This window comes from Melampsora larici-populina (genome assembly GCF_000204055.1).
Source record: "Melampsora larici-populina 98AG31 unplaced genomic scaffold MELLAscaffold_42, whole genome shotgun sequence".
NCBI lineage: Eukaryota > Fungi > Basidiomycota > Pucciniomycetes > Pucciniales > Melampsoraceae > Melampsora > Melampsora laricis-populina.
The window spans coordinates 128,422-151,521 of NW_006768806.1; the positions used below are offsets into that span (position 1 = coordinate 128,422).

The 23,100-nt window shown below is 42.2% G+C and overlaps 5 protein-coding genes across 5 annotated transcripts; 3 read left to right on the top strand and 2 right to left on the bottom strand.

Annotated features, from left to right (window-relative positions):
* Positions 1 to 9,050: 9,050 nt before the first annotated feature.
* MELLADRAFT_117561 (uncharacterized protein) lies at positions 9,051 to 11,128 on the top strand (the record flags this gene model as incomplete). The annotated part of the gene is made up of 4 exons (XM_007414235.1): positions 9,051 to 9,792; positions 9,896 to 10,184; positions 10,253 to 10,820; positions 10,888 to 11,128. The coding sequence occupies 4 exons, from the start codon at positions 9,132 to 9,134 to the stop codon at positions 10,924 to 10,926; spliced, it is 1,557 nt and encodes a 518-aa protein (XP_007414297.1).
* Positions 11,129 to 11,695: 567 nt separating this feature from the next.
* Positions 11,696 to 14,068, bottom strand: MELLADRAFT_66352 (uncharacterized protein; the record flags this gene model as incomplete). Its single annotated transcript, XM_007414363.1, has 5 exons — positions 11,696 to 13,246; positions 13,332 to 13,463; positions 13,578 to 13,769; positions 13,840 to 13,921; positions 14,001 to 14,068. The coding sequence occupies 5 exons, from the start codon at positions 14,066 to 14,068 to the stop codon at positions 11,696 to 11,698; spliced, it is 2,025 nt and encodes a 674-aa protein (XP_007414425.1).
* A 241-nt stretch (positions 14,069 to 14,309) lies between these two features.
* MELLADRAFT_110155 (uncharacterized protein) lies at positions 14,310 to 14,876 on the bottom strand (the record flags this gene model as incomplete). The annotated part of the gene is made up of 2 exons (XM_007414362.1): positions 14,310 to 14,747; positions 14,814 to 14,876. 2 exons carry the CDS (start codon positions 14,874 to 14,876, stop codon positions 14,310 to 14,312), a joined length of 501 nt encoding a protein of 166 aa, XP_007414424.1.
* A 1,035-nt stretch (positions 14,877 to 15,911) lies between these two features.
* MELLADRAFT_91384 (uncharacterized protein) lies at positions 15,912 to 16,367 on the top strand (the record flags this gene model as incomplete). The annotated part of the gene is made up of 3 exons (XM_007414236.1): positions 15,912 to 15,975; positions 16,033 to 16,096; positions 16,184 to 16,367. The coding sequence occupies 3 exons, from the start codon at positions 15,912 to 15,914 to the stop codon at positions 16,365 to 16,367; spliced, it is 312 nt and encodes a 103-aa protein (XP_007414298.1).
* A 1,892-nt stretch (positions 16,368 to 18,259) lies between these two features.
* MELLADRAFT_110156 (uncharacterized protein) lies at positions 18,260 to 19,051 on the top strand (the record flags this gene model as incomplete). The annotated part of the gene is made up of 2 exons (XM_007414237.1): positions 18,260 to 18,534; positions 18,595 to 19,051. 2 exons carry the CDS (start codon positions 18,260 to 18,262, stop codon positions 19,049 to 19,051), a joined length of 732 nt encoding a protein of 243 aa, XP_007414299.1.
* Between the last annotated feature and the right edge of the window lie 4,049 nt (positions 19,052 to 23,100).

The window sequence follows — 23,100 nt, forward strand, 5'->3', positions numbered from 1 at the left end:
ATTGGGCGGAATTGCTCGGGGTTGTTTGTGCAATCAATTATGGCATTAAAGAAGGGTCAAAACGGATTTACGTTCACTCGGATTCACAACTTTTCTGTGATCTTTTCAATTCCCATTGTCCTAACAAGATTGTAAGACCTTTGTTTTGATACTGTATATTGCGGTTGGTGGAAGCGGGTGCTGACGTAAAGGTCATGCACATATTGAAGGATTTTAACACCTCAGCTGATGATTTGTCAAGACAGAGATTAGATATTTCTGATGTGGCCTTAGAAGATCTACGTGTTTGGATTGGGGCAGCTTCAGTTACTTATTTTCATATCGATCCGAATTTGGCTTCAGGAGGTTTAGAGGCCAATCTTTCAATTAATGCCTTTTCATCTGGTTCCACAAAATAGGTAAATCCAAAGCGAGCTCGGCTTTCATGAATATTTTGTTAGAAGATTTAAGGAAGCTTTTGAACAAAGACTGTCGTTCGACTGTAGCTAAGACATCTTTAGTTGAATATAAATGTGGTTTTAAAAATTTTGCTAACTTCTGTAAAAAATTCCTTCTTCCTTTTATTCTGAATGTCAAAAATTTGTGCAATTATGTTTCTTACTCCAGTCGTATTATCTCACCTCGATCAGTCCAAGCATATTTAGTTGGTATTGCTCACATTTTTAAGTTAAATTTTCCGTCAATCCGTTGTGAATCAAGGCATCAAGATGTAATTGATACTATGAAGTACTGTATGAACAATTTATCAAAACCGGTCGTTAGGAAGAAAGCTCTATCAGTTCATCAAATTGAAGAAGTAGTCAAGAAATCGACAGATTCACATGATGATAAATTATTTTTAGCAATGCTAGGTTTAGGTTTTGGTGGATTGCACAGATTAGGTGAACTCACAATTCCCGATTCTGAGAAGTTTTTTGATGAAAGGAAAGTTCTATTACAATGTACTCTGCAATTTTCAGCTTGCAAAAAATTTGTTCAATATCATTTGCCGTATTCAAAAGGCAACAAGAAATTCATTGGCACTCCAGTTATTATTCAGTACTTCAAAACCACTTCAGCATGTCCTATTTGGTTAATTAAATCCTATTTAAGATCAAGAGACACAAATTTTATTTCTTCTCCAGAACTTTTTATTACTCAGCAAGGTCTCATTCCAACTCGGTCTTGGTTCCTGCAGCGTTTCCATTTATATTTTGACAAAACATTTTCAGGTCATTTGTTACGATCAGGAGGAGCTACTGCTTTAGCTCAAGCTGGAGCTACAATGGACTACATCAAAAGTGCTGGACGTTGGTCTTTGGACGCTTTCCTCATCTATGTTCGTGGACATGCAGCTTTACGCCTTCCAGAGAATCAGAACCACGTGATTGGGCGTTTGTCGCATGTCGGTTATAAAGTATTTTTTAAATAAGTGAGTTTGTGGGATGTCAGGTTCATGGCGCATTGCCTTTCTTATTATTTGGTCAATGAACATAGTGCTTTGATTGGTTAATGGTTTTTTAAACTGATGATTTTTTGATCATGCTTAGAGATTATCACATCCAATTGAATGTCTTTCTAGTTCTATTTTTGGAAAATAAAAATTTGTTTTGAATTTCATAACTGACATAATTGTTTTGTTTTTACCAATTCACCACACTCTCCTACTTCACCACTCTTTTCGTACGCTGTTAGGCGGGTCGGAGAGGGTGTGTGTTTTTTATATTCAAGTAATTTTATTCCCTTGGCTTAGGCCTTGGGCTTCGCACCAAACACGTGTTGTTTGGTTTTGCGTACCAAACAAGGAGTGAGTTTAACGTTCTCATTTCATTAACACGAATATAAGGGCCAAGGAAAACGGCTTCTAGCAATCAAACTATCTATGGATGAACTGCTCAGTCAGCGCAATCACAATAGGGCAGTTCAAGTAGGGTGTTTACAGCCTTAGTTTAAAATTTAAGTGTTGTTTGGTGCCTTAAATTTATAAGATTGATTTCACCTTTCGCGAACCAGCTCTAGAGGTGGTTCACCACCTCGCGATCAAATATTTGGTCTTAAACTTTTAACAGCTCTTCACCACAAACCCAAAAAAAGGTCCACAAATCCTTTTAAAAAAAAGACTTTTTTTTCGTACCTTTTTTTTGATTTTGTCCCTGCATAAACGCTTTTTTTTTCGTCTGCTGGTTTGTCCCTGCATAAACGCTTTTTTTTTCGTCTGCTGGTTCATCTCTTTCATTAACAAACCTAGAACGGGTTTGTTTCCCCGGGGCAAACCCCAGCCTTTCAGGAAATCCCACCTCCACACCTCTTCTTTTCCCTCACTCGGACCACACCTGATATCACGTAGGATTTCCCTCACTCGGACCACACCTGATATCACGTAGGATATCGTATCACGTAATCAACCTCTCAGGCACTCAAAAATCAAAAACCCAGATTTTCTCCAAAGCGACGTCAACATCGGCAATCTCGGACAGCATCGTCTTTGTCTGCCCTTGCGCCCAGGGCTTGGCCGTGCCGGCATTTCTCAGTACGTCAACACAGACGTGTGGCCCTGTGTTCATGCCTGACAAAATCACTGGTGGTTTGGGGTTTCACATATATATATCAGATTTTAACGAACCTTTTGCACCCTTTACCTTGCACCCTTTACCCCTAGTTCTACAACTTGTTGGCCATCCCGCTTCCCTTTCAACTCCGATCGCCTGCCTCACGTGATTTGATTTTGTTACTACTGGCTTTGGTCGTTTTCTTCAAGTGGTCCTCTAAAACTCGTCTTGAGCGTTTTTCCCCGTATTCATTTTGGTCAACATGTTGAATGACACGCCACCCATTGTGAAGGTCAGTCAAATGTATAAGCAATCATCATGAGTCTCATGCATGAATAAATATTAACAGTAAACTATTTGTTGTTCTTTGCTAGCCTCCCCCCCGAACTAGGCGAACTAGAGCTCAGATTGAGCTAGATTTGATAGCTTCCGGCGTACCTGCGAACGCTCGACCAACCCCTGCCGCCATCAAACGTTCTTGACTGGCTGCGCAAAAACGGGCCCGTAGTGTTTCAGTGGCGCCAACCAATCGACAAACTAGAGATAGCCCGCCTTTTGAACTCGTGGATTATCAAACAATTGTGGAATACCTCAGTAGACCCAATGTTTGTAACTCTCTTTTTGGTGGCAGGAGCCAGACTAAAGTCTCTGGCTTGCCGATGAATCCACAATTGATCTTGAAATCGCTTGCACTGAGGTTGAACAACAATTACAACATCAGAAACAACTCTACCAACATGCGTCTAAACGGGAGAGTCTTGCAACAAAGGTTGAAACGATACAAGTCCAAATACACCCGTACGAAGGCTTTCAGTGGGAAAACTGGTAGTGGCTTGTCAGCCAAAAACGTTGCGGACAGAATCGACACCATGGAAGCTTTATTAGAAAGCATGTGCCCATGTTTCAGTGAAATGGATGCTTTATTTCGTGAGAAGGGTAATGTGAACCCCTTTGGGATTCTCGACACCGGTTTGGCTCCTTTGACTTCTGACGATGATAACGAAGACGAAGACGTTCCAATTGACCCCGGGTTTGGTAGTGACGGTGGCAGCACCACCGATGGTCACGATCATCCAGCCGGGGTCAACCCTGGCTTAAAGACACGAGACAAGGGTGAGTGTTTGTCATATCAGCACTCAAGTTTATGTGATCACTAACTGGTGTGCCACTTCGCTCCAGCTGTGAACTCCTCTACCAACCAAAATCTTAAGACAGCACCCAACCAAGTCTTCAACAAACACTCGTCTTCATACTCCAATCAAGCTCGCCCAGGGCCACTTCCGGAAAGGTTCTCTAGTCCTGACGCCGAAGAATGGGAAGCCTATCAAGATCTCATTGATTCCGAAATGCCCTGTACCAACCGCAGTTCCAGCAATCAAAAAAAAGAAAGGACCAAAACCCTTGCGAGCCCGGACCAACAAGTTTTAATTGATGACCACGACCGCGAAATGTTCCCCCCTCTACCAGATCCTATCGCCATGGACCTCGAGGTCTTACCTACTGCGACTCCTCACCTCAAGCGCAGTAGTAATCAAACTGGCAAACGCAAAAGTATGAAAAAGTATGATCTGACCCCGGAGGAACGGCTCCTGGATTCGTCGTCAGAAGATGAGGTACCATCCGCCAAGGCATCTCGCAACGCGTTGACGTCAACCCAAGCACACGGTTCAAGCCGCGCCACTTTGGCTCGCCGTGCTGTCGACCCTCTTCCTTCGATTGATCCCTCAACTGTGCGAGGGAAAGACTACAAGCACCCGGTGGCGACTGCGATGCAATTGGGCAACACCGCCAAAATCGAGATGTTGCGTTCAGCCAACGAGTGGCGTCAACAGTTCGATGCTGCCAAACAGCATGCCGAAATCCAGGCTCGTCAATCTGATCTTAATTGGGCCAAAGAAAGATTCTTTTTGGAACGTGAAGACAAGCGAAATCGACTGGCACTTGTCACCAGGAACGAGCGCAAAGCCTTTTGCGAAAAGTTGGTTCTTGAAGGGAAGACCCCCCAAGAGCTTGAGGCCTATCTCAAACTGGTCTATCCGGACCCTTTGTAACCATGGCGAACCTTCCGGTGATAAGTTAGTGGTCTCTCATGCGCATCTTGTTGGTCAAATCGATCAGATACTGATGGATATGATTTTGTTTCGATGTTATAGCCCTTGACCGCGCTCGATTGTGGTCCTTTCCTTATATGTGATGTCTGAGATCTGTGTAGGTGCCCCAATTCTGTTGAACAGTCGTTTGTGCTTTCCCTTCTCCTCTGTTAGTTTCGATACACAAAAGATGTCATTTTTTTTCTTAATTTGTCCGGTTAGCCATATTTTGTAATTTGTATATGTATTTCTGCCTCTATATCTTCCATACAAGAGTTACCAAGATGTTGCACGGATGATTTGGTACATGTCGAGTGTGGAATATCATTTTTTAGTCCCTTTAATAAGTGAAAGTGCTTAAGCAAAGCAATCAAACGGGAACCCATTTTACTTAAGCAAAGTAATCAAACGGGAACACATTGACACTTTCAAACGGGAACCCTGTAGTGCTTAAGATGAAGATAGATGAAGATTCTTGAAATCATTTCAACTCTGATCAGGACACCGACTTTTTGAGGTGAAAGAATTTTTTGCGCGTCAAGTGTGTCAAGAACGGGTAACTGATAACTTAAATATTATTTCAACGAAACCACCGTTTGACAGGAAGTTACAACAGATAGAACACCAAGAAGAGAAAGAAAGATACATGACAAAGACCAAAAGGAACAGTTGACCGAAACAAAACAACGTAGGACGATTCGAAACAGTGAAAGCCTCATTGAACGATGGGGAGGCCACCACTCTCCCAGTTGTAGGCTACCGCGTGATCCCGAACTGACTCACGCTTTGCCCTTCCTCGTTCCATCATCAGATTGTCCGAAACCACTTCCCGAAACCTAGCTTGCTCCGCCTCCCCTGGCTCCACAAAGGCTAGCTCACCTGCTTCATCCTCCCATGCGTTTCCAAGGTCTGCAAGCATATTATGGAGGATGATGCAACAACGGACCCATCGCAGCATGTGATACATGTCTTCTCGCTCATTCAAAGCCAGTCGCAGGCCTTGCAGTGACGCCCAGCGCGATTTCAGAATGCCAATCGAGTGCTCGTTGCGGACCCTCGCCTTGGCTACACACCAATTAAACTGTTTGTTTCGCTCGACCTCCGCTGCCTGCCCTTTATACGAAGGAACCACCGTTTCAGAAGGAATGTACGCGGAGTCGGCAATTATGTATTTGCCTACATCAAAAACATGTTAGTGATGTACTTTCTGACCAGCGAGTTTACATGCAAGCTGACCTTTATCAAAATACTTATGAGGTTTGTCAAAAATGTCAGTTTTTGAGTACACCGTGCTGTCACAGCACGAACCGGGCCATCCTCCATAGGCGTAGGTAATTCGACGATCACAGTCACACACGATCTGGATGTTAATTGAGTAGCGGTGTTTGCGGTCGAAGAACACTTCGCCATCCCGCCCTGGCCGTTGGAATAGGGGGATAGTTGTGCCATCTACAAACCCCACGCAACCAGGGAATCCGTCGCGCTCCAAAACCTTCGAGATCGCCTTTCGTCTGTCTGAATTTGGCCATTTGACATAGTGAGCACCTGCTTTCAGAATAGCTTCGATAACTCTACGCGTACAGTTTACCACGGACCCACGCGCCACTTTGTAGTTTCTAGCCAAGCGACCGACGGAAGCGCCATTCCCATTGCTGCCAAGGCGTTCAAGAGTTATGGCCAATTGATGTTCCACAGGTGGTTGTGGATTGTTGCTTTGTGATATGAAGATCGGGTCGGAAATAATCATGGCCAACAGCGCACGGAAACCTTCCGGTGTAGTTCTCATAGCTTGGCGAAAGTCAGTTCGCCTCGTGTGTAACATATCCCGAAGGTCGAAAGGATTTCCTAGTGACACCCGCAGGCGCGGCTGAAGGTACCGACTGGAGGTGACAATAGATAGCATGTCACCCCACTGTTCTTCCTTGTCAAATAGCTCGTTGTACAAGGTCGCCATGATGGTGTTATGTGGGAATAGGATTTGTCCGTCGCTAGGGTCAATTTCGTTGAAATCATGTCCGGGCATGTTCGAAGGTGCATTCATATGAGCAAAAATGCATAGATTGGTAAGGTCTCTGATTGTGGTAACTCGGTCTGATACGCGAGGCATGATCCGCTGGAGAGGAATCAGGTGTTTAGGGTAAAGAGGTATTTCGGTGCTGATGATTTGGAATTCGGAGCTGACGAAGAAGGGAATGGCCAAGCAAGTGAGTGAGTGAGTTGGGGGAGGAAATGTCAGACGGAGTCACACCACCCCCAGCACACACGCTCAGCAGATGAAACAATTAAATTAACATAATCGATCACAAAATATTCATTTATTTCAAAAAAGGCCACCACCACGGGGCATCAAATCGAACAAAATCAGGGCGAAAGATGCCTTGTTTGCAATTCGCCCTGGATTTATAAGCCCGTAAAAGTCGATTTTAAGGCTTAAAAAACTCTGCAAACGCAAATCTTAAGGCTGTCGCACCCTTAAAATTAGTGTCCGTCAGTATGCGGCAGAGTGTACGCAAAATCTGACTTGAACCGCCATAAGAGCATCCACTATGGGTGCGTTAACGATGTGATTTAGCGTTAGAATAACGCTAAAATCCAGACAGGTCTACTATGGACCTGTTTTAGACATGCGGTCCGTACGACTGCGTCAAATCTTGCACTCCCCTTGTTCAAATCTACGCAAGCCTACGACTTGATTTATCGTAGACTTTTGGCGCATCAAATCGGTCAACAGCCATCAAATGATCTATCTGTATCCATCCCACTCTGCACTCACCACCTTCAATCAAAATCTTCCCTCGTCCCTCAAAATCACAGCTTGTTGATGGTAGCTGTTTACTCTGAATTTGCTAAAAAAAACGCATTTTGTTTTAAAAAAAGTGATTCCGTGCGATTGATTTCACCAAGATCGAGCAAGATGTGAGAAAGCTCGATGCTCATTGTCAACACCTGAAGCCATCATTTTGGTTCTTTCTGGCTACCAAGGTAGTCATCATCATAGAAGTGAGCTGGGTGAGGCGTGGTAAGATACTTCAATTCGAGTCTCGACTTTGCCATAGCGTGTATAGTGTTCTAAGAACAGATTATCGTAGTTAAATCCTACGTTACATCATCCCATAGTGGATTTCATGCGGTTAACAACTTAGCTACAACACGCATGATTAAATTTTGCGATCAGGACCGCAAAATTTACGATAAAACACCCTCAACATAGTGGATGCTCTAAGAGCATCCGCACTCGTGCGGTAAATCGCGTGCGGTAAGGTAAAATTTACCGCAACTGCGGGGCCTTTCCCACACTGGTGAGAAATTAGGCCCGCGGTAGTTAACTTTTGATCGATTTGCGTTAGCGAATCGGTAAATTTACCGATTGGCTAACGCATGTGGTAGCCAAATTACCAGCCCCCTCTTCACTTCTCAAGCACACCAACTTGCCAACTTGCCAACTTGACTCAACTCCAACTCAACTCCTCTTGATTCCTCTCGACTCAAAACACCCGACTTAAGAATCAATGGAGACCCGACTGTCTTCTAATTCATCAAACTAATGGGTATGTCTGGTTTCTTACTGTATGATTCTCTTTATCCAACATTGATTAAGATTGTTCTACTTTACATGTGATTATATATATGTTCATTGAGATTTTGGATTTATCAATATCGAATTGGGTTTAAAAGGGTTTTAGATCAAAGTGGATCAATTTCTGATCGTTTGTTTTGATTTTAGAAGGTTTTGAACATGTCTTGTCGTTTGGATTGACTTCAAAAGGATTTGAAAAATAGATATCACATTCAACTGTAGAGGGGAACTATGCAAAAGGGTCTTCATTATCTGCATTTCTTTTCAAATTCTCAATGGTCTTCAACATGACAACTTTTAATTGATGGTGCAATGAATTTTTGTTTGCTTGTCTACAAACCTCTCTGTGCCAACCATCCAGTGGTGATGAGATCTCAAGTTACTCTCAAATGAACTTCCCTGTCCCAAAGCTCTTCTTCCCTGGCAGGGATCGCTTGAAATGCACTGATTGACTGAAAAGTCGATTGATTTTTTTGTTTGGTATATTTTGAGTCTGTAAACTCTGCATCAGTGTGGAAACTCAAATTACCTCTCAAGTTAGTTAACTACCGTGCAGGTAATTTTGGCACGAGTGTGAAATTTGGTCACGTTAAGTAATTTTTTACTTAATGTAGAGGTTGTTACCGCACATGACCAAGTTAACAACCGCAAACGAGTGCGGATGCTCTAATGGTTAAACGTGTCCCAAAGTTGACCTAAACCGCTTCGAGTTTCAAGCTGGCGATATCAGCTGCACCTGTAGCTGTTTCTATGTAGCTCTAGTGTAGCTCATGTAAACCCATACATGCTGAGGTTTTTGTGTAAAATTTCGTCCCTCAAAGACTTTTTTTCACGACACATCTCAGCATTTGCCATCCATCAATGCAAATCAACCCAACCATCACACCTCGATCTAATCCGGCCTCATAAGATATCAAATCACATCAATCTCCAAATATGGTGGTCATCGGAAATGCTTCTCAGATAGCCAACAAGGCACAACGATCAAAAGTATTACAACGATTAAGGCATGACAAGCTTCAAGCTAAATTGAGCGAACGAGTGGCACGTAAGAAAGCAGAAGCAGCAGATCCGTCCTTAAAAGTTAAAAGACTCAAAGAGAATATACCAAGAACGATTGAAAATACGAGAGAATGGCTTGGAGATCAACGTGAAGATGAAAGATTGATGCCTGTGAAGGTAGAAATGGGGGATGAGAATCAGGAAGGATACGAGGAAATCAAACTTGATATGGGTAGATTAGCCGACTTATTCGAACCCTACAACAATCAAAACGCAAGTGAGGCTCTCACCGAACCCGAAGCTCAAGATCCCACAGCAGAGCCAGACCTTGAAGAGAATTTTGAAGACGAATCGGCGTCAACTCCCAAAGAGAACCGAGTACTCATCACTACCTCCCCTAGACCTTCTCTATTCACCCAGGCCTTCATTCACGAACTGGCCAACCTATTCGGTGGAAAGCACCGCGCCGATGTGATACCTAGAAAAACCAAAAGATTCGAACTTAGTCGAGTTTGTAAATGGGCTATTGAGCGAGGTTATAGTAGTATGGTTGTCATTGGTGAAGCACATGGGGGAAGAAATCGCAGTGGCCCTAGTCAGTTTCTTGACTACAAGTCTTTATGCTCCTAATCCGTCTGTAATTTCTAGCCGTTGCTGATCTTTTGTCGCTTCTGTATTGCATGGTCACAAAAAAACAGCCCATATGACCGTCTGCCGACTCCCATACGGACCGACAGCCTACTTCAGACTCACGAGTATAGTGCCCAGTAAAGCTATCCCAGGACACGCCAAACCAACTTCCCACTCACCCGAACTCGTCTTATCTAATTTCTCAACTCCACTTGGTTTGAGTATTGGGACTCTACTTCAATCAGTCTTTCCAGCTCTACCGCAACTTGAGGGTAGACAAGTTGTGAGTGTACAGAATCAACGTGATTTCATCTTCTTTCGTCGATTTCGTTATATGTTTGCCGAACGAGAGAAGATGTAAGTTCCGATCTTGAACTTCTCCTTGTTCGTAGTCCAGTACTAAAGTTGATGTTCTGCATAAACAGGTTTTTGAAGGAAGGCGAAGAAAAGATTCGTGCTCGATTGCAAGAGATAGGACCAAGATTCACATTAAAGATCAGATGGCTTAAACGTGGTACACTCGCGGGTACTTTGAACCAGAATGTTCTTCCTGGCGAAGAAGGACAAGAAAAGAAATTAGGAGAACTTGAGCGACAACGTGAAGCTAGTCGAGCAGGACGCCGTAGAGCAAAATCTAATGCTTCAAAATCACTGGCTGCTGAACCTGGCCCTTCTCCCGAAAAAGCCTCCGACTCAGCCTCGAAAGAGCCAATCGCCACCTCATCATCTCAAAACCCTTCAGACCCGAACTCTCAGACCCCCACAACCGAACCTAGTTCTACCACAACCACAAAAGCTAAACGTAAACGTAAACCCAAGAATTCATCAGGAGTGGAGGAAAAGTTTTTAAGAGGAGATCGATCAGATTCAGAGGACCCCGACACATCAGACCTTCCACGTAAACATGGCGGCCTTTCAAGTTATATGAAACAAGTGCAAAATCGTACTACTCTAGTTAGGAACTCTAATCGTGAAGTGGAATTCGAATGGAAGGTATGTTATCTTGTCTTGTTCTGAGTCAAAGGAAAAGTTGAACTGACTTGAATTTTTGAATTTTTAGCCTAACATGGGTGTCTCTCGGAGAAAATTTATCTTGTAAACTATTTTTTGATGTGGATGAAGATATGTTCAGTAAATTGAGTGTCAGTTACAGTCGAGCCATAGTCATGATGAATGTCTGAGGAATTCTTTCACCCGATGTTTCTCTACATCAGTTGTCAGCATGGACGGAGGAATTATCAGATACCCTGATTTGCTATGCCTACGAAATCCACAGCTTGTCTGAGTCCCATTTGCATAGTATCAGCTTCCCAAGATATGCGAGTCTATATATGCACGGATAGCAAAGGTAGTACAACCAGTATTGACTTGCCTTGAACTCAGCAGGTCATCAGCTCACATCGCATCATTGTGGGATAAAGAGCCTGCAATGAATGTGTTGACTAATTCATGTTAACGATTGTGATTATCACAAATGACGATCGTTTATAGCAGTATATTCCCAAGTGACTGGACACATTAGAGGTCATCCGTATGTCATGGGCTAGACCGAGAGCTCACAGTGATATGGGAACGTAGAAGGAAGAGTATTTGGATTCCGGTATTTGTTTGCTCCCAGTGTAATAGATATAACAAGTGGATGTGATATAGAAGACTATCAAACCCTGTATGACGACACAGTTAATCAATCACACCGGACTATATAATGATACAGCATACAAAAACAAATAGTATTTTTTCACAACCATCGAAACAAGACAGCTTTTTGTCTGTAAGGACTTGTCTAACATGAGATCACGGGATAGAACATGTTTCTAGGAGACAAATCGTTCAGAGACATCGTAGACAAACAATCAAGAGACAAAGCATCAAGATGTGTTCAAACCTGTCTGGTTACTCATTTCTTCCATGATATCTTGTTGCAACTTCTTTAAGATCTGCTTTTTCTTAAGAACATACCACTTTTTAGTATCTTCGTCCAAACCGTCAAGCTTCTTGGCCATTATGGTCTGGTCCTTTGCGTCTGAAATCGCGATGGCCTTGAGTTTTTTCACTTCACCCAGAGGTCTTAAGGCATGATCAGAGTATCGTGCACGCTTCAAGCTCGAGGCCGTCAAACCGAGAGGTCGGGGTTCAACCGCCAGGATGGTTGACGACTCCAAACCGGGAGTTTCGGTGGGTAGTATTTGAAGCGATGCGAATGCATCGAGCCTGAGATTTTGGGATTGGATTGTTGATGTTGTCGGTAGAACTGCAGAATTTTCAACCCGTTTGACACAGATATCTTTTTGAATAGCTTGAGAGAAGCCATGATCAGAGGCATGCTTCGAGGCCGTCAAACCAAGAGGCTGTGGTTGGACTGCCAGGCTGATCGCAGATTCCAAATCAAGAGTTTTGGCAGATGATGTTTGAAGTAACGTGGATACATCGGACCCGATATTTTGGGATTGGATCGCTAATGTTGTCGGTAGAACTGCAGAATTTTCAACCTCTTTGACACAGATGTCTTTTCCAAAAGCTTGAGAGAAGCCGTGATCAGAGGCATGCTTCGAGGCCGTCAAACCAAGAGTTTGTGGTTGAACTGCCAGGCTGGTCGAAGACTCCAAATCGAGAGTTTTGGCAGATGATGTTTGAAGCGAGGTGGATACATTGGACCCGATATTTTGGGATTGGATTGCTGGTGCTTTAGGTGGAACTGCAAGCTTTTCAACCTGTTTGACAGAGATGTCTTTCACAATACTTGACACAACCGTCAGGCTGGTCGACGACTTTAAATCGGGAGTTTTGGTGGGTGGTGTTTGAAGCGAGGCGGATGCATCGGACCCGATAAGTTTGGATTGGGGTGTATATGAGCTCACTAACGTTCTAGGTGGAATGGCGAAACTTTTAACCTTGGCAGAGATTTCTGTTTCGATACCGTCGGCGACTTGAGCGCAGTTGCTTGATCCTATCTCCTCTTGTTGTTTAGATACTGGGACTTCCTTTGGAAAAAGATTCTGTGGCACGGTATCATTTTTGTAAATTACTTGTTCATCGTTTTGCAGCTGACCCGTTTTGGAGGTAGGGATCGCGGCAATGCTGCTCTCCTGACGTGATGCATGTCTTTCAGCTGGACCACGTAGTTCGTTCTGGTCTATATCCCCGGAACCTGAAGCCTCCGATGTGCCGCCATCTCGCTGTTTGTTCTTGGAAAAGATAGTGATGTCGGTCAAAGCTTTCAATCCACCGCTTAGAGTGATGGACGAATCTTGTTTGACAGCTACTGTGTCAATCAGCTGTAGTGAGTACGTCTTGGAGGAGTCAAACGGATCTTGGATGCTTGAAAACGACATTTCCAAAGAAAATATCATGTCGCATTTTAAAACCCTATGACAACTTGTGTCCAGGCGCAAAAATGGATCTGTGGATTCGATTCCAATCTACACGATATGCCAATTTTGATACATTTTCAATGAATAAGATCCAATTGTCCATTGTATTGAAGGTCAACGTGATTCCACTTACTCCAAACCCAAATGACTCTGGCAAAGACGATCCCAAATCTGGACGCTCTCTAGAGACCTTAGAGACAATGGTCTGGTAGAAATTTTTGGCGATGACACCTTCCTTCAGCTCTTGTAAGGCAAATTTTTGAAGCTGGATGAGATAATTATAATTCGATTCTTGTGTCTAAAGCAGCGCAAAAATTTGGCAGCCAATGAGAAACCAAGAGTGAAGAAAGGTCGAAGAACGGTGAACGCTATGGCTTACAGGGTGAGGATCAATCATAATTGATCGAGATATATCGGAGCAGTAAAACTTGTATCGGATACCCAACCTGGCCAAAATGATCCCAGTATCATCCAGCCTTTCAGCTGTGGACTGTGCCCAAGTGCGAAGGTTGTATGCACCTCCGGATTGTATGGTTGGTCTATAACGCCACCTCGAGTGCACACTATCAAACTACAATACCATGAAATATCAGATGCGCATTTCTGATGAAGACTCCACAGCCATTGACGACGTGACCCACGCTAGGTAAAAAAATTCCACCCTTCCATATGTCAGAATTTCGAAGTTCAGCCTGGATGACTGCACTCAGCTGCTTGTGAGTCCTGGTGAATGCAAGCATTAAGTATGTCAGATAACACATGGCCAAGAAATGCAGATGCTAAAAAAATAGGCAATACATACGTTTTGTTTCCAGTTTTGATTAAATTTTGCACTTGTTCAAAAAGTATTGCCATAAGTTTCCTGGTCATTTTACTTGCAACTTCTGTGTGTTGCTGTTGTATGTGGCACAGGGAGTTGATCCTTGATTCAGTTACAAAGAAAGTTTACAAGGAGAGATCCAGAAACGAGGACAAACCATCTCCTCCATATCCTTTGTTGCCATCAGTACAGAAATCCCAAATGATACGTCATTGGTTTGTTTGATTGACCTGACTTGCTTTGTTCTCTTCAAGAACTCATTCCAATCGTCCTACACATGGTGAAGTTAGATCAAAATGAGGCCAAAAGCTGATTATAAAATGACATCTCTTCACCGACCCCGTAATCTCGGTCGAATATGGCATTTGTACAAGATCCCAACCTCTTGCCATCTTGAACCGTGTTTTCCATCGCTAGAATTAATTTATTTACTGCCTTTGTAGTCGGGCCGGGGTGACTTGATTTGACCAGTATGCTCACTGTTACATCGGCTCCAAATGATTTGTTTATCTTTTCTAGAGGCTTCAATTTTTTTGCCTGGTGTGGCGAGCAGAGAAAGGTGACCTTCTCCGGGGTGATGAAGGTCAACGTCAAATATAAATCAATTCCTAGGAGATACCGATGTATAGTAAGAGTGTCGCTATAAAGGTGATGCTGATCTCCAGTGACAAACAGAAGCCCGCCGGTATTCAGAAACCGACGAGTCTCGACGTCACCTGCAGTTGCATTCTGGTATTTAACATGCACCATCAGTTGTTTTCTTGTGTCATGAGGAGAGGCATTCATTCGACTTACTTGCCAAAAGTCTAATAGCTTTCGCAACCGCCTATGAAAGAGAACGGGATTTACCTCTGACATGGGTTTTACCAAGAGGTTTTTGGTACAGATAGATTTGATCTGATTTCAAAGAGGCGAAGATGGTGCCTAAGAAGAGATGTCAATGACTTGAGATCTTGATCGAACGATCAAAAGTCGCGCATACATATAGCCTCATATAGCTTCGTCCGTAGCTTTGAGACTTGTGACCGCCCCGCCCCGGTCTTCTTGTTTCCGGTCACAATCTTTGTCGATGAAAGTTTCTTTTGGACTTTCATTTTACAGGGAAGTGCCAATCTATGACCTATTTTATAGCCACTTCGGCCGCTATAGTTATCTGTGAGTTTTTTTCCATAAAGATTGATCTGATTCCACGGTCAAAAGATTGACGACTTATGCTATTTAATAGATTTTCACAAGAGAGGGATTCAAGATTTGTATAACTTGGTTAACTGTGATCGGAGGTGCTAGACTACTGGTACTATGTTCGTTGAGGTATATAGATGAGCTTTGTGAGACTCAAAATAGTCTATCAATTATACTAACTCATTGCTTTAACTCAATCAGTGGTCTCATTCATCATTCGATTTTGCATGCTTGCAAGATATCGGTCAAAGAAATTGTGCAGACAATACTCAAAAAATGATCGATTATGGAATTAGTACAGATTTAGGGATCTTTAAAGCTATCAACAAAGGTTTTCTCCTCTACTTCTTGACTTGAGATGAGTAAAATAGAAGAACAAATTGCAAAAAACATGAAGGCTCAATCATCAACATTTTACGACAATATGTTCGTATTCCTTCTTCATATCTTTTGAAGACTTTACAATTACTTACAATTACTTCTTATTTGGGGTGATAGGGTTAGGCCCTAGGGTGCTCTGGCGACGATAGGAAGTGTCAGTCCTTTCTTTTCAACATTATCTTTTAAGACATCAGCAGGATCTATGTCAAGGCAGTGGTCCAAATGCCTCTCGTGTTGGCAACCAGTCTTTCCAAAAAAATCCAATCCGTAATCAATCAATGTAATCGACTTGGATTTTTTTTTGTTGCTAGTTTAACTTCTTTAGCAGTTATGGAAGCCAATGGATGGAGTTTAAAATCGATATTCAGAAGGTTTCCAAATGGAAGATACTGTGGTGGAAATGGATTTATAGATCAATTAGAAATCTTATCTCAAAACGGAGCTTTATAAGCTTTTAGACTTGATCATAAAGTTTGGGGTCGAATCGTTCAACCTGATTCTGGTAGTACTCTTAAGTAAATCTTTCCATCTCATTCGATCGATCATAATTCATCTTCGAAAGAATCCATTGGTCAAATTTGTTTTCTTATTTGTCTGAATAGTCTTGCAGTTTTGATAACTTTAATTGAACCACAGGATCGAATCATGGGTTTAAATTTACCAGACGGTGGTCATTTAACTCATGGATTTTATAATGCGAAACAAAAAAGAGCTTCATCAATTTCTTTTCAATCATTTACTTATGATATTGATCCTCAAGTAAATTCATGGATTATCATCATTTAGAAAAAACTGTGAAAGTATATAAACCTAAACTTTTGGATTCTGGTACTTTGGCTTATCCACGTGATTGGGATTATGCTAGATCAAAAAAAATGCTGCTGATCAATGTGATTATTTAATGATGGCTGCAAGCTTTAAATTCACAATCAACCTTTGTTTAAAGATGTACTGATTCTGAGTTTTTTCCTTTTTTGATAATTTTTAGACGGCACATTTCAGGTATAATTGCAGGCCATGCTCAAAACAATACATTTAAACATTGTGATACAGTTGTGATCTAGTGACCACAACAACTCACAAAAACCTCCAAGGCCTAGAGCAGGAATGACCAGAATTGACTAGCAAATAATAAGTATTCACTTGATCATATTTAAATTTGTAATTAGATGATTGAATAAAATAAATAGACTGTGAAATGAATTGTATGACTGATTCTTTGTATTGATGTGCCCACAAGCTGAGCTGTGCTAAACCCAAGCCATCCTTGAGCCTGAAGCCCTCCGCCTGATTTCCATCTTGTTGATCTCTTGAGGGATTGAGCTCTTGATGTTGCTGGATTGGTATCAATTGACACATTCATCAATCCAAGCATTGGATACAATCACAGCAGAAGAGTTGTTGGCCTTGTTATCAGAGAGTTCATTGTATATATCAGATAAGTCAGAGTATTCATCAGAGTATTCATGATCTCCCAAGTCTTCATAGTTTTCATAAGTTTTGATTTTAGGTGAAAAGGGAGGGGGATCAGGATTAAGATTGGGAGCTGGACCTGGTTGTCCAAACATATGCTAGACTTGCCAGTGGCGTTCCCTTGGTACAATCTGTATTGTCTTTTGGTTCCCTTTGGTATTTTGGGTGGTGCCAGCTTATTCAATTTAGGTTGAACATAAGTCTGTTTGTAGCCTTTGAGAATCTGACTGGTCTTGGTTTTGTGTTTGCAAAGAGTTGGTTGATTCGAGAAAGAGAAATTGAACACAGATAATAAAGCCTTGTTGACAAGTTTGGTGTCACATGCTTCACCATCCAAAGAGTCAGCAAGGTTGACTTGAGTGTATAGAGGGGAATCCAAGGGATCCATGTCATCCTCCGCTGTAAGATATTCTAGATTCATTGGCATCCAGTAGGACTTGTATGATTGAAGGAGAACTAGTTGTGGGGGATGGGGGGTACACCAAGCTTGTCCACCAATTTATTCCCTAAATTTGGTAGTGTAGTGCACCACCACTATAATTTCAAGCGCTCCGCTCCACTATATACTGGTGTTTTTTGCCCTAGGGACAGCAAGGCAATATAGCACCATCTTGCGCTGCAATTTAGCACCTGTATTGCTACATAGTACAATGAACAAGAGAGGAGGGTGGAGGACAAACCTCAAACCCGGATACAGACTGTACAGCCTGTACAGCTCAATGAACAACTCCCTCCACCCTCATCATTCTTTCCAATGAAGTTGTTCAAAGCTTCAGACAGCTTCAGACACTCCTGATTGTCATCATCACCCCAACCTCATAATGTTGGTGATAATGTCTTCACAGCTTTTCACAAATGAAAGCTTAACAGATTAACTTAAAAGCTAAGAGACCAGTTGTAATTATTGAGTACTTGCTTATTCTTTTACTCATCATCTTTCTTTTACTCTATATATTTAATGAAGTAAACTAGAAGTATGAATAATGATACATGATAATACTTGTTGCTATTGACCCCCACAAGTGCTATACACACTTGAGTTCCTTTCCATTTGTGGACAAGCCATCTATGTGGAGATTCTTGCACAGACCATCTGGTTCAACTACAAGTCTAAATCTCCAAAGTGTTATCCACTGGGATCTTATTTCCTGTTCCACTAGATTTTCTCACTAGCTTGATTGATCATTGTTGTTTTACTCTTCATTATGGTACCCAATCCCAATCTTGATTCACCTCTATGTTGTTTTTGTGGTGAAGATTACCCAGGTCAAGAGAGAACTCAAGTGATCTGGGACCCATGTCAATGGAGCAAGGATAACCCAAACAAAGTCAACATGATGGTACCCTGTCTTATCTGCTCAGCCCAATTTGAGGCCCTCAAGACTCAGTTGTGTGGTCAATGCAAAACGTTTCCAAAGGCAGTTGGACTTATTAATCCCCCTCAAACCCCGGGGCCACTGATCAAATTGCCAGGCAAAATGTTGTTGTTAAATTTGATTCCTTTCGGTTCTTGACCTCTCTTTGCCTCACCATTGCAAAGAGCTGTTACTTCAAACACTCAATTTCCAATACTCTCAAGTTCTCGCTCTTCACTTCCCTCAAGCTCTCACTTATCAGTACCTCTTAATGCAGCTACACCTTCATCAGCTCATTATGTAATGCAAGTTGAGAATAGTGTTCAAAGAGCAATTGCTCAGGCTCATGAACTTCAATCTTGTCAACATCAACTGCAGATCAACAATCATCAAAAGCCCGTGGTTCCTTATCCCCCCAGCTCTGAAGATAGAGCAATCGAAAGATCCAAGATAAAGAAAGGATCAGAATCAAAGACACCAAAGACAACTGGATTTATAAAGATTACTATTGCTTATATTCTGGATCATGAACTTGTTGAAACTCAATTGAGTGGTTCTACCTTTGAATATGATTTCTCAAAGCCAGATAGGATGCGGGATTTGACCAAAGAGGACTGCAATTACTTTAGAGACAATCATTAAACTTTTCCCTCACCTCAACAAGTAGTCAAGAATGGACTTCATAGACAACCACCTTATTACAAAGGATGGTACTACCTGGGCAAATTAAATTGGTTCTGCTTTCCCAGTTGGCTGCTCAATGAGTACGCTTGATAAGACAAGTGTCTGTCTCAATTGACATTCAAAGATCCCACAGGACGTCCAACCTACTTGGGACATAGAAGGCCATTGGTTGTATCAGGAGGCCGTCCATTGTTCACTTCAGTTCAACAAAGTGTGCGTTCTTTGGACCAACCCAGGGTTTCAACAACAGATTCCCAGTTGGTCCCATATTTCACCGGGATCCCTTGTTGGAGCTGGTCATAGTCCCAATTGAGTGATCTGACAAACAATGACAGTTGTACAAACCCTTGGATGATCATACAATGGCCGGACCTACAGGGACATGTGTTGTGTCAGTCAGTCACCATTTCAATTCAAGGTTTTTGGTATCAATTTTGGCAACACTTACGTTAATATGTAGTCTTGTTGATTCATCGACTCTTGCCCATTTGTCATGTCCGGCACATCAATGAGGGATTCGTCGGGTAGGGGGGGTTGCCAAGTGGTAGGCGTTTGCAAGCACAAAATATGATCAAGTGGATGTCGGTGGTGTTCCACCAGTTGAGCCACGCTTTGCTTCTAGGAAAAAGGCAAAAGTAATAAAGTAAGGAAGGCCAGGTGACTGGTAAAGAGTCACATATTAGTGATGAAGTATAGCACTGCGGATGAAGTCACTAATAAGTGAGCAAGAAAGAAAAGGCACCTGGTAAAGAGTCACGTATTAGTGATGAAGTATAGCACTGCGGCTGAAGTCACTAATAAGTGAGCAAGAAAGAAAAGGCACCTGTTGTAAAGGTGTTACAAGTGAAGAGATGAGAAGTTTGAGTATAAGATTTCCATGAGCACGAAAACTACAATAAATGATGACACAGAACACTAGGCAAACCTGGTAAACAGTCACATATTAGTGATGAAGTATAGCGCTGCGGCTGAAGTCACTAATAAGTGAGAAAGAAAGAAAAGGCACCTGTCGTAAAGGTGGCACAAGTAAAGAGATGAGAAGTTTGAGTGAAGAAAACAACTAGGACACACAAACTACGGCTCTTTATAGTGAATATTCTTTCTAGACATAGGTTTAGTATCCGAGTGTGGTTGTGAGTATCATTCACCGCATTGGGATGAGTGGTCACGGAGCTGAAACAAGAAGAGAGAAAAAGAACAGCATAGAACAAATAGTTATAGACCCAAAGGAGAATGAATAGGATGTTGACGATTGTTATAGAAGGAGAGAAAATAATTGAAAAGAGAGAAATAAGAAAACAGCGACTTCAATAAAAAGATCTCTTCAAATTTATCCAGTAACGTCCTACCGCCCGGTTTGTTTGATTTGAGGAGACTGTATGCCAATTTTTTGAAGTTGCTCTATGAAGGGCCGGCCCACCACATAATGCTCATCGGTCTTGAGCATTGAACAAGACATTGTAGCAATGGCCAGTCACTCACCACCTGACTTGCATCAACAATGTTACGATTCTTTTTCACCTGAGTAACTGAATATTGAATGTTTGTGACATCCCTTCAGCTTGTCCAAGGCTTTAGCTGGGTCGTGTTTGTTGAAGACATCCATGTAGGGTGCAACGACGCCTTTCTTCTGAGCCGTTGAAAAATCCACTACTTGTTGTGATAAGAGGTCTCTTTTGTGAAAGGTAAGTTCAGTATCATTGATTTGTTTGAAAAGCATTGTGAAATGAGATTGATAATGTTTGATGTTGAGTCCCCACATCCAGATCAGTTGGATGGGGATTCAACAGTGCATCACATTGCTGTACATTGAAGTCGTGAGGAGATATCTGTTGTAGAAGAACCAATAGGTGACATCTGAGAGAATACCACCCAAATAGACCTTACCATTTTGGTCATGCCACACAAGCTGGTCAGCCATCCACTTGGTCTGAAACGTAATGTGGATGTCTTTGCCAAGGAGGATGTCAAAATCAACAATGAGTGTTTCTAAAAAGTATGGGAATTTCAGGTGAGCAACATACCTGCCCCAATGCATTAGGTCCATTATCAACTGATCACCACCTCCCTTGCTCTCCTGTTCTAGCATCAGACCCTTCTCAACTAAGAACTTTTGTCGTAGGTAACCTAGGCAAGCTCCATTGGAAAGGGCCGGGTGGATGTTGACTACCAGGGGCGTAATAGTTTGTCTGGCTCCAGCCTGACCAACCTGATGTGGGAAACGAGCATATTGTGTTAGTCCCAATGTAGTAGTACATCAATGAAATGAAATAAACCAACCTTGAAGACCAAAGGTCTCACCTTTGGATTCTCCCCTAGCTCTTTGGTGAGCTCCATCATAGCCATTGGATTGGCCTTTTTTGAAGCTGGCCAAGGATGGTTGTGGGTTGTGTTGTGCCAAAGTACTGCCCAACCGGTGGACTTCTTAATTGAAGTAATGACTATTTGGGGTTATCTCATCTTATATTTAATCCTTCTCTTACTCATTTCTCATTTGATATCTATCACATCATCATCTTACTAATTCTATGATATCATTGCTGTGTGTTTAAGATATGATGTAATGCTTGTTGACCGTTTCTTTGGTATAAATTGGTGCTGTTGTCTATACTTTGTCTTGCTCTCTTCACCAATTTTTACCTTCAATTCGAGCAGGTAACTACTGCTCTCATCGGTCATAAGAGATAGTAATCTCTTCTTAGCTGATATCAGCATTCTCTCAGGTTATTGTCTTTTCTACATTAGTTGTTGCTTGTTGGCTTTTAATAATATTCTTACCGATTTTTACCTTCAATTCGAGCAGGTAACTACTGCTCTCATTGGTCATAAGAGATAGTAATCTCTTCTTAGCTGATATCAGCATTCTCTCAGGTAACTACTGCTCTCATCGGTCATAAGAGATAGTAATCTCTTCTTAGCTGATATCAGCATTCTCTCATCTTTTCAGCCAACTCGCAATTTTCTTGATATCAACTCGACAGGAGGTGTCCTTACATTGTGTCCATGTGTGGTTAACACTACACTCAACCGCAGGGCAGACAGGGTGCCTATGGAAATAAATAGTCTATTGACATGGTAAAAGCCAGAAAGAAAAACAAAAAAAACTTCTGTACAACATGTTCGGCAGCTTTTCCATTGGCAGTAGGTGGTGGCCCAGTGCAGACACAGAAATTGTCATTGCCTTGTAACACACCAAGACATGTGTACCATATTGTTGTCCAATCCCCCTTCTTTGAACCATGAGACTTCTGAGTATGAGTAAAAGGAATATGTCCAAAGTTAACGACATTGGCACCTGGTTCTCAAACAAATACTGTTTCTCCGTTTGTATAAGTGGGATATCCTTGAGAATTGATGGTGCAGCGGTAATCGAGGAATCTTTGAAGTTCACCGGTAGCCGGAACAGGTGTCTTGAACTTTTTACCCTTCTTTTTGGGCTTATGTTGTTTTGATTTCTTGTTGGCTGGGGGTGTTGGCGTGGGAGAGACATGTGTAGTCAAAGTCAGCACTTGGGTAGGAGCGGGATCCAAGATAACCACAGGGTCAGGGGACAAGCGACCATTGAAAGAGCTGGTGTATTCGGATTTGAACATCAGAATGAAAATCTCAGACATAGGGAGGTTTGGGGTATTGAAGCTTGGATACAAAGAACAAGACTGAGCAGATAGATAGAACTGGTAGAATTTATACATTCAATAGAGTTGATGGAAACTATTGATTTGGAGGGATTGAATGAGTCGACAAATCCAATAAATTTGATAAATGTGATATGTTTGATGATATTGATACTACCAAAATATAATGACTATTTTGTGAAAGGATGAGTGGTAGTTGCATAAGCAAAAAGTTGGTTGGGGGAAAGCAAGGCAAGTCCTTGGGACTCAACACAGGATGGTAAGTTCCATCAGTGTTGCTTAGGTTGAGAGAGGTGTCAAGTCTAAACGTGTTTTGAGAGGAATGAGGTAACATAAGCGCAAGATGGCATCAAAGATGTGGGAGAGGGTGGC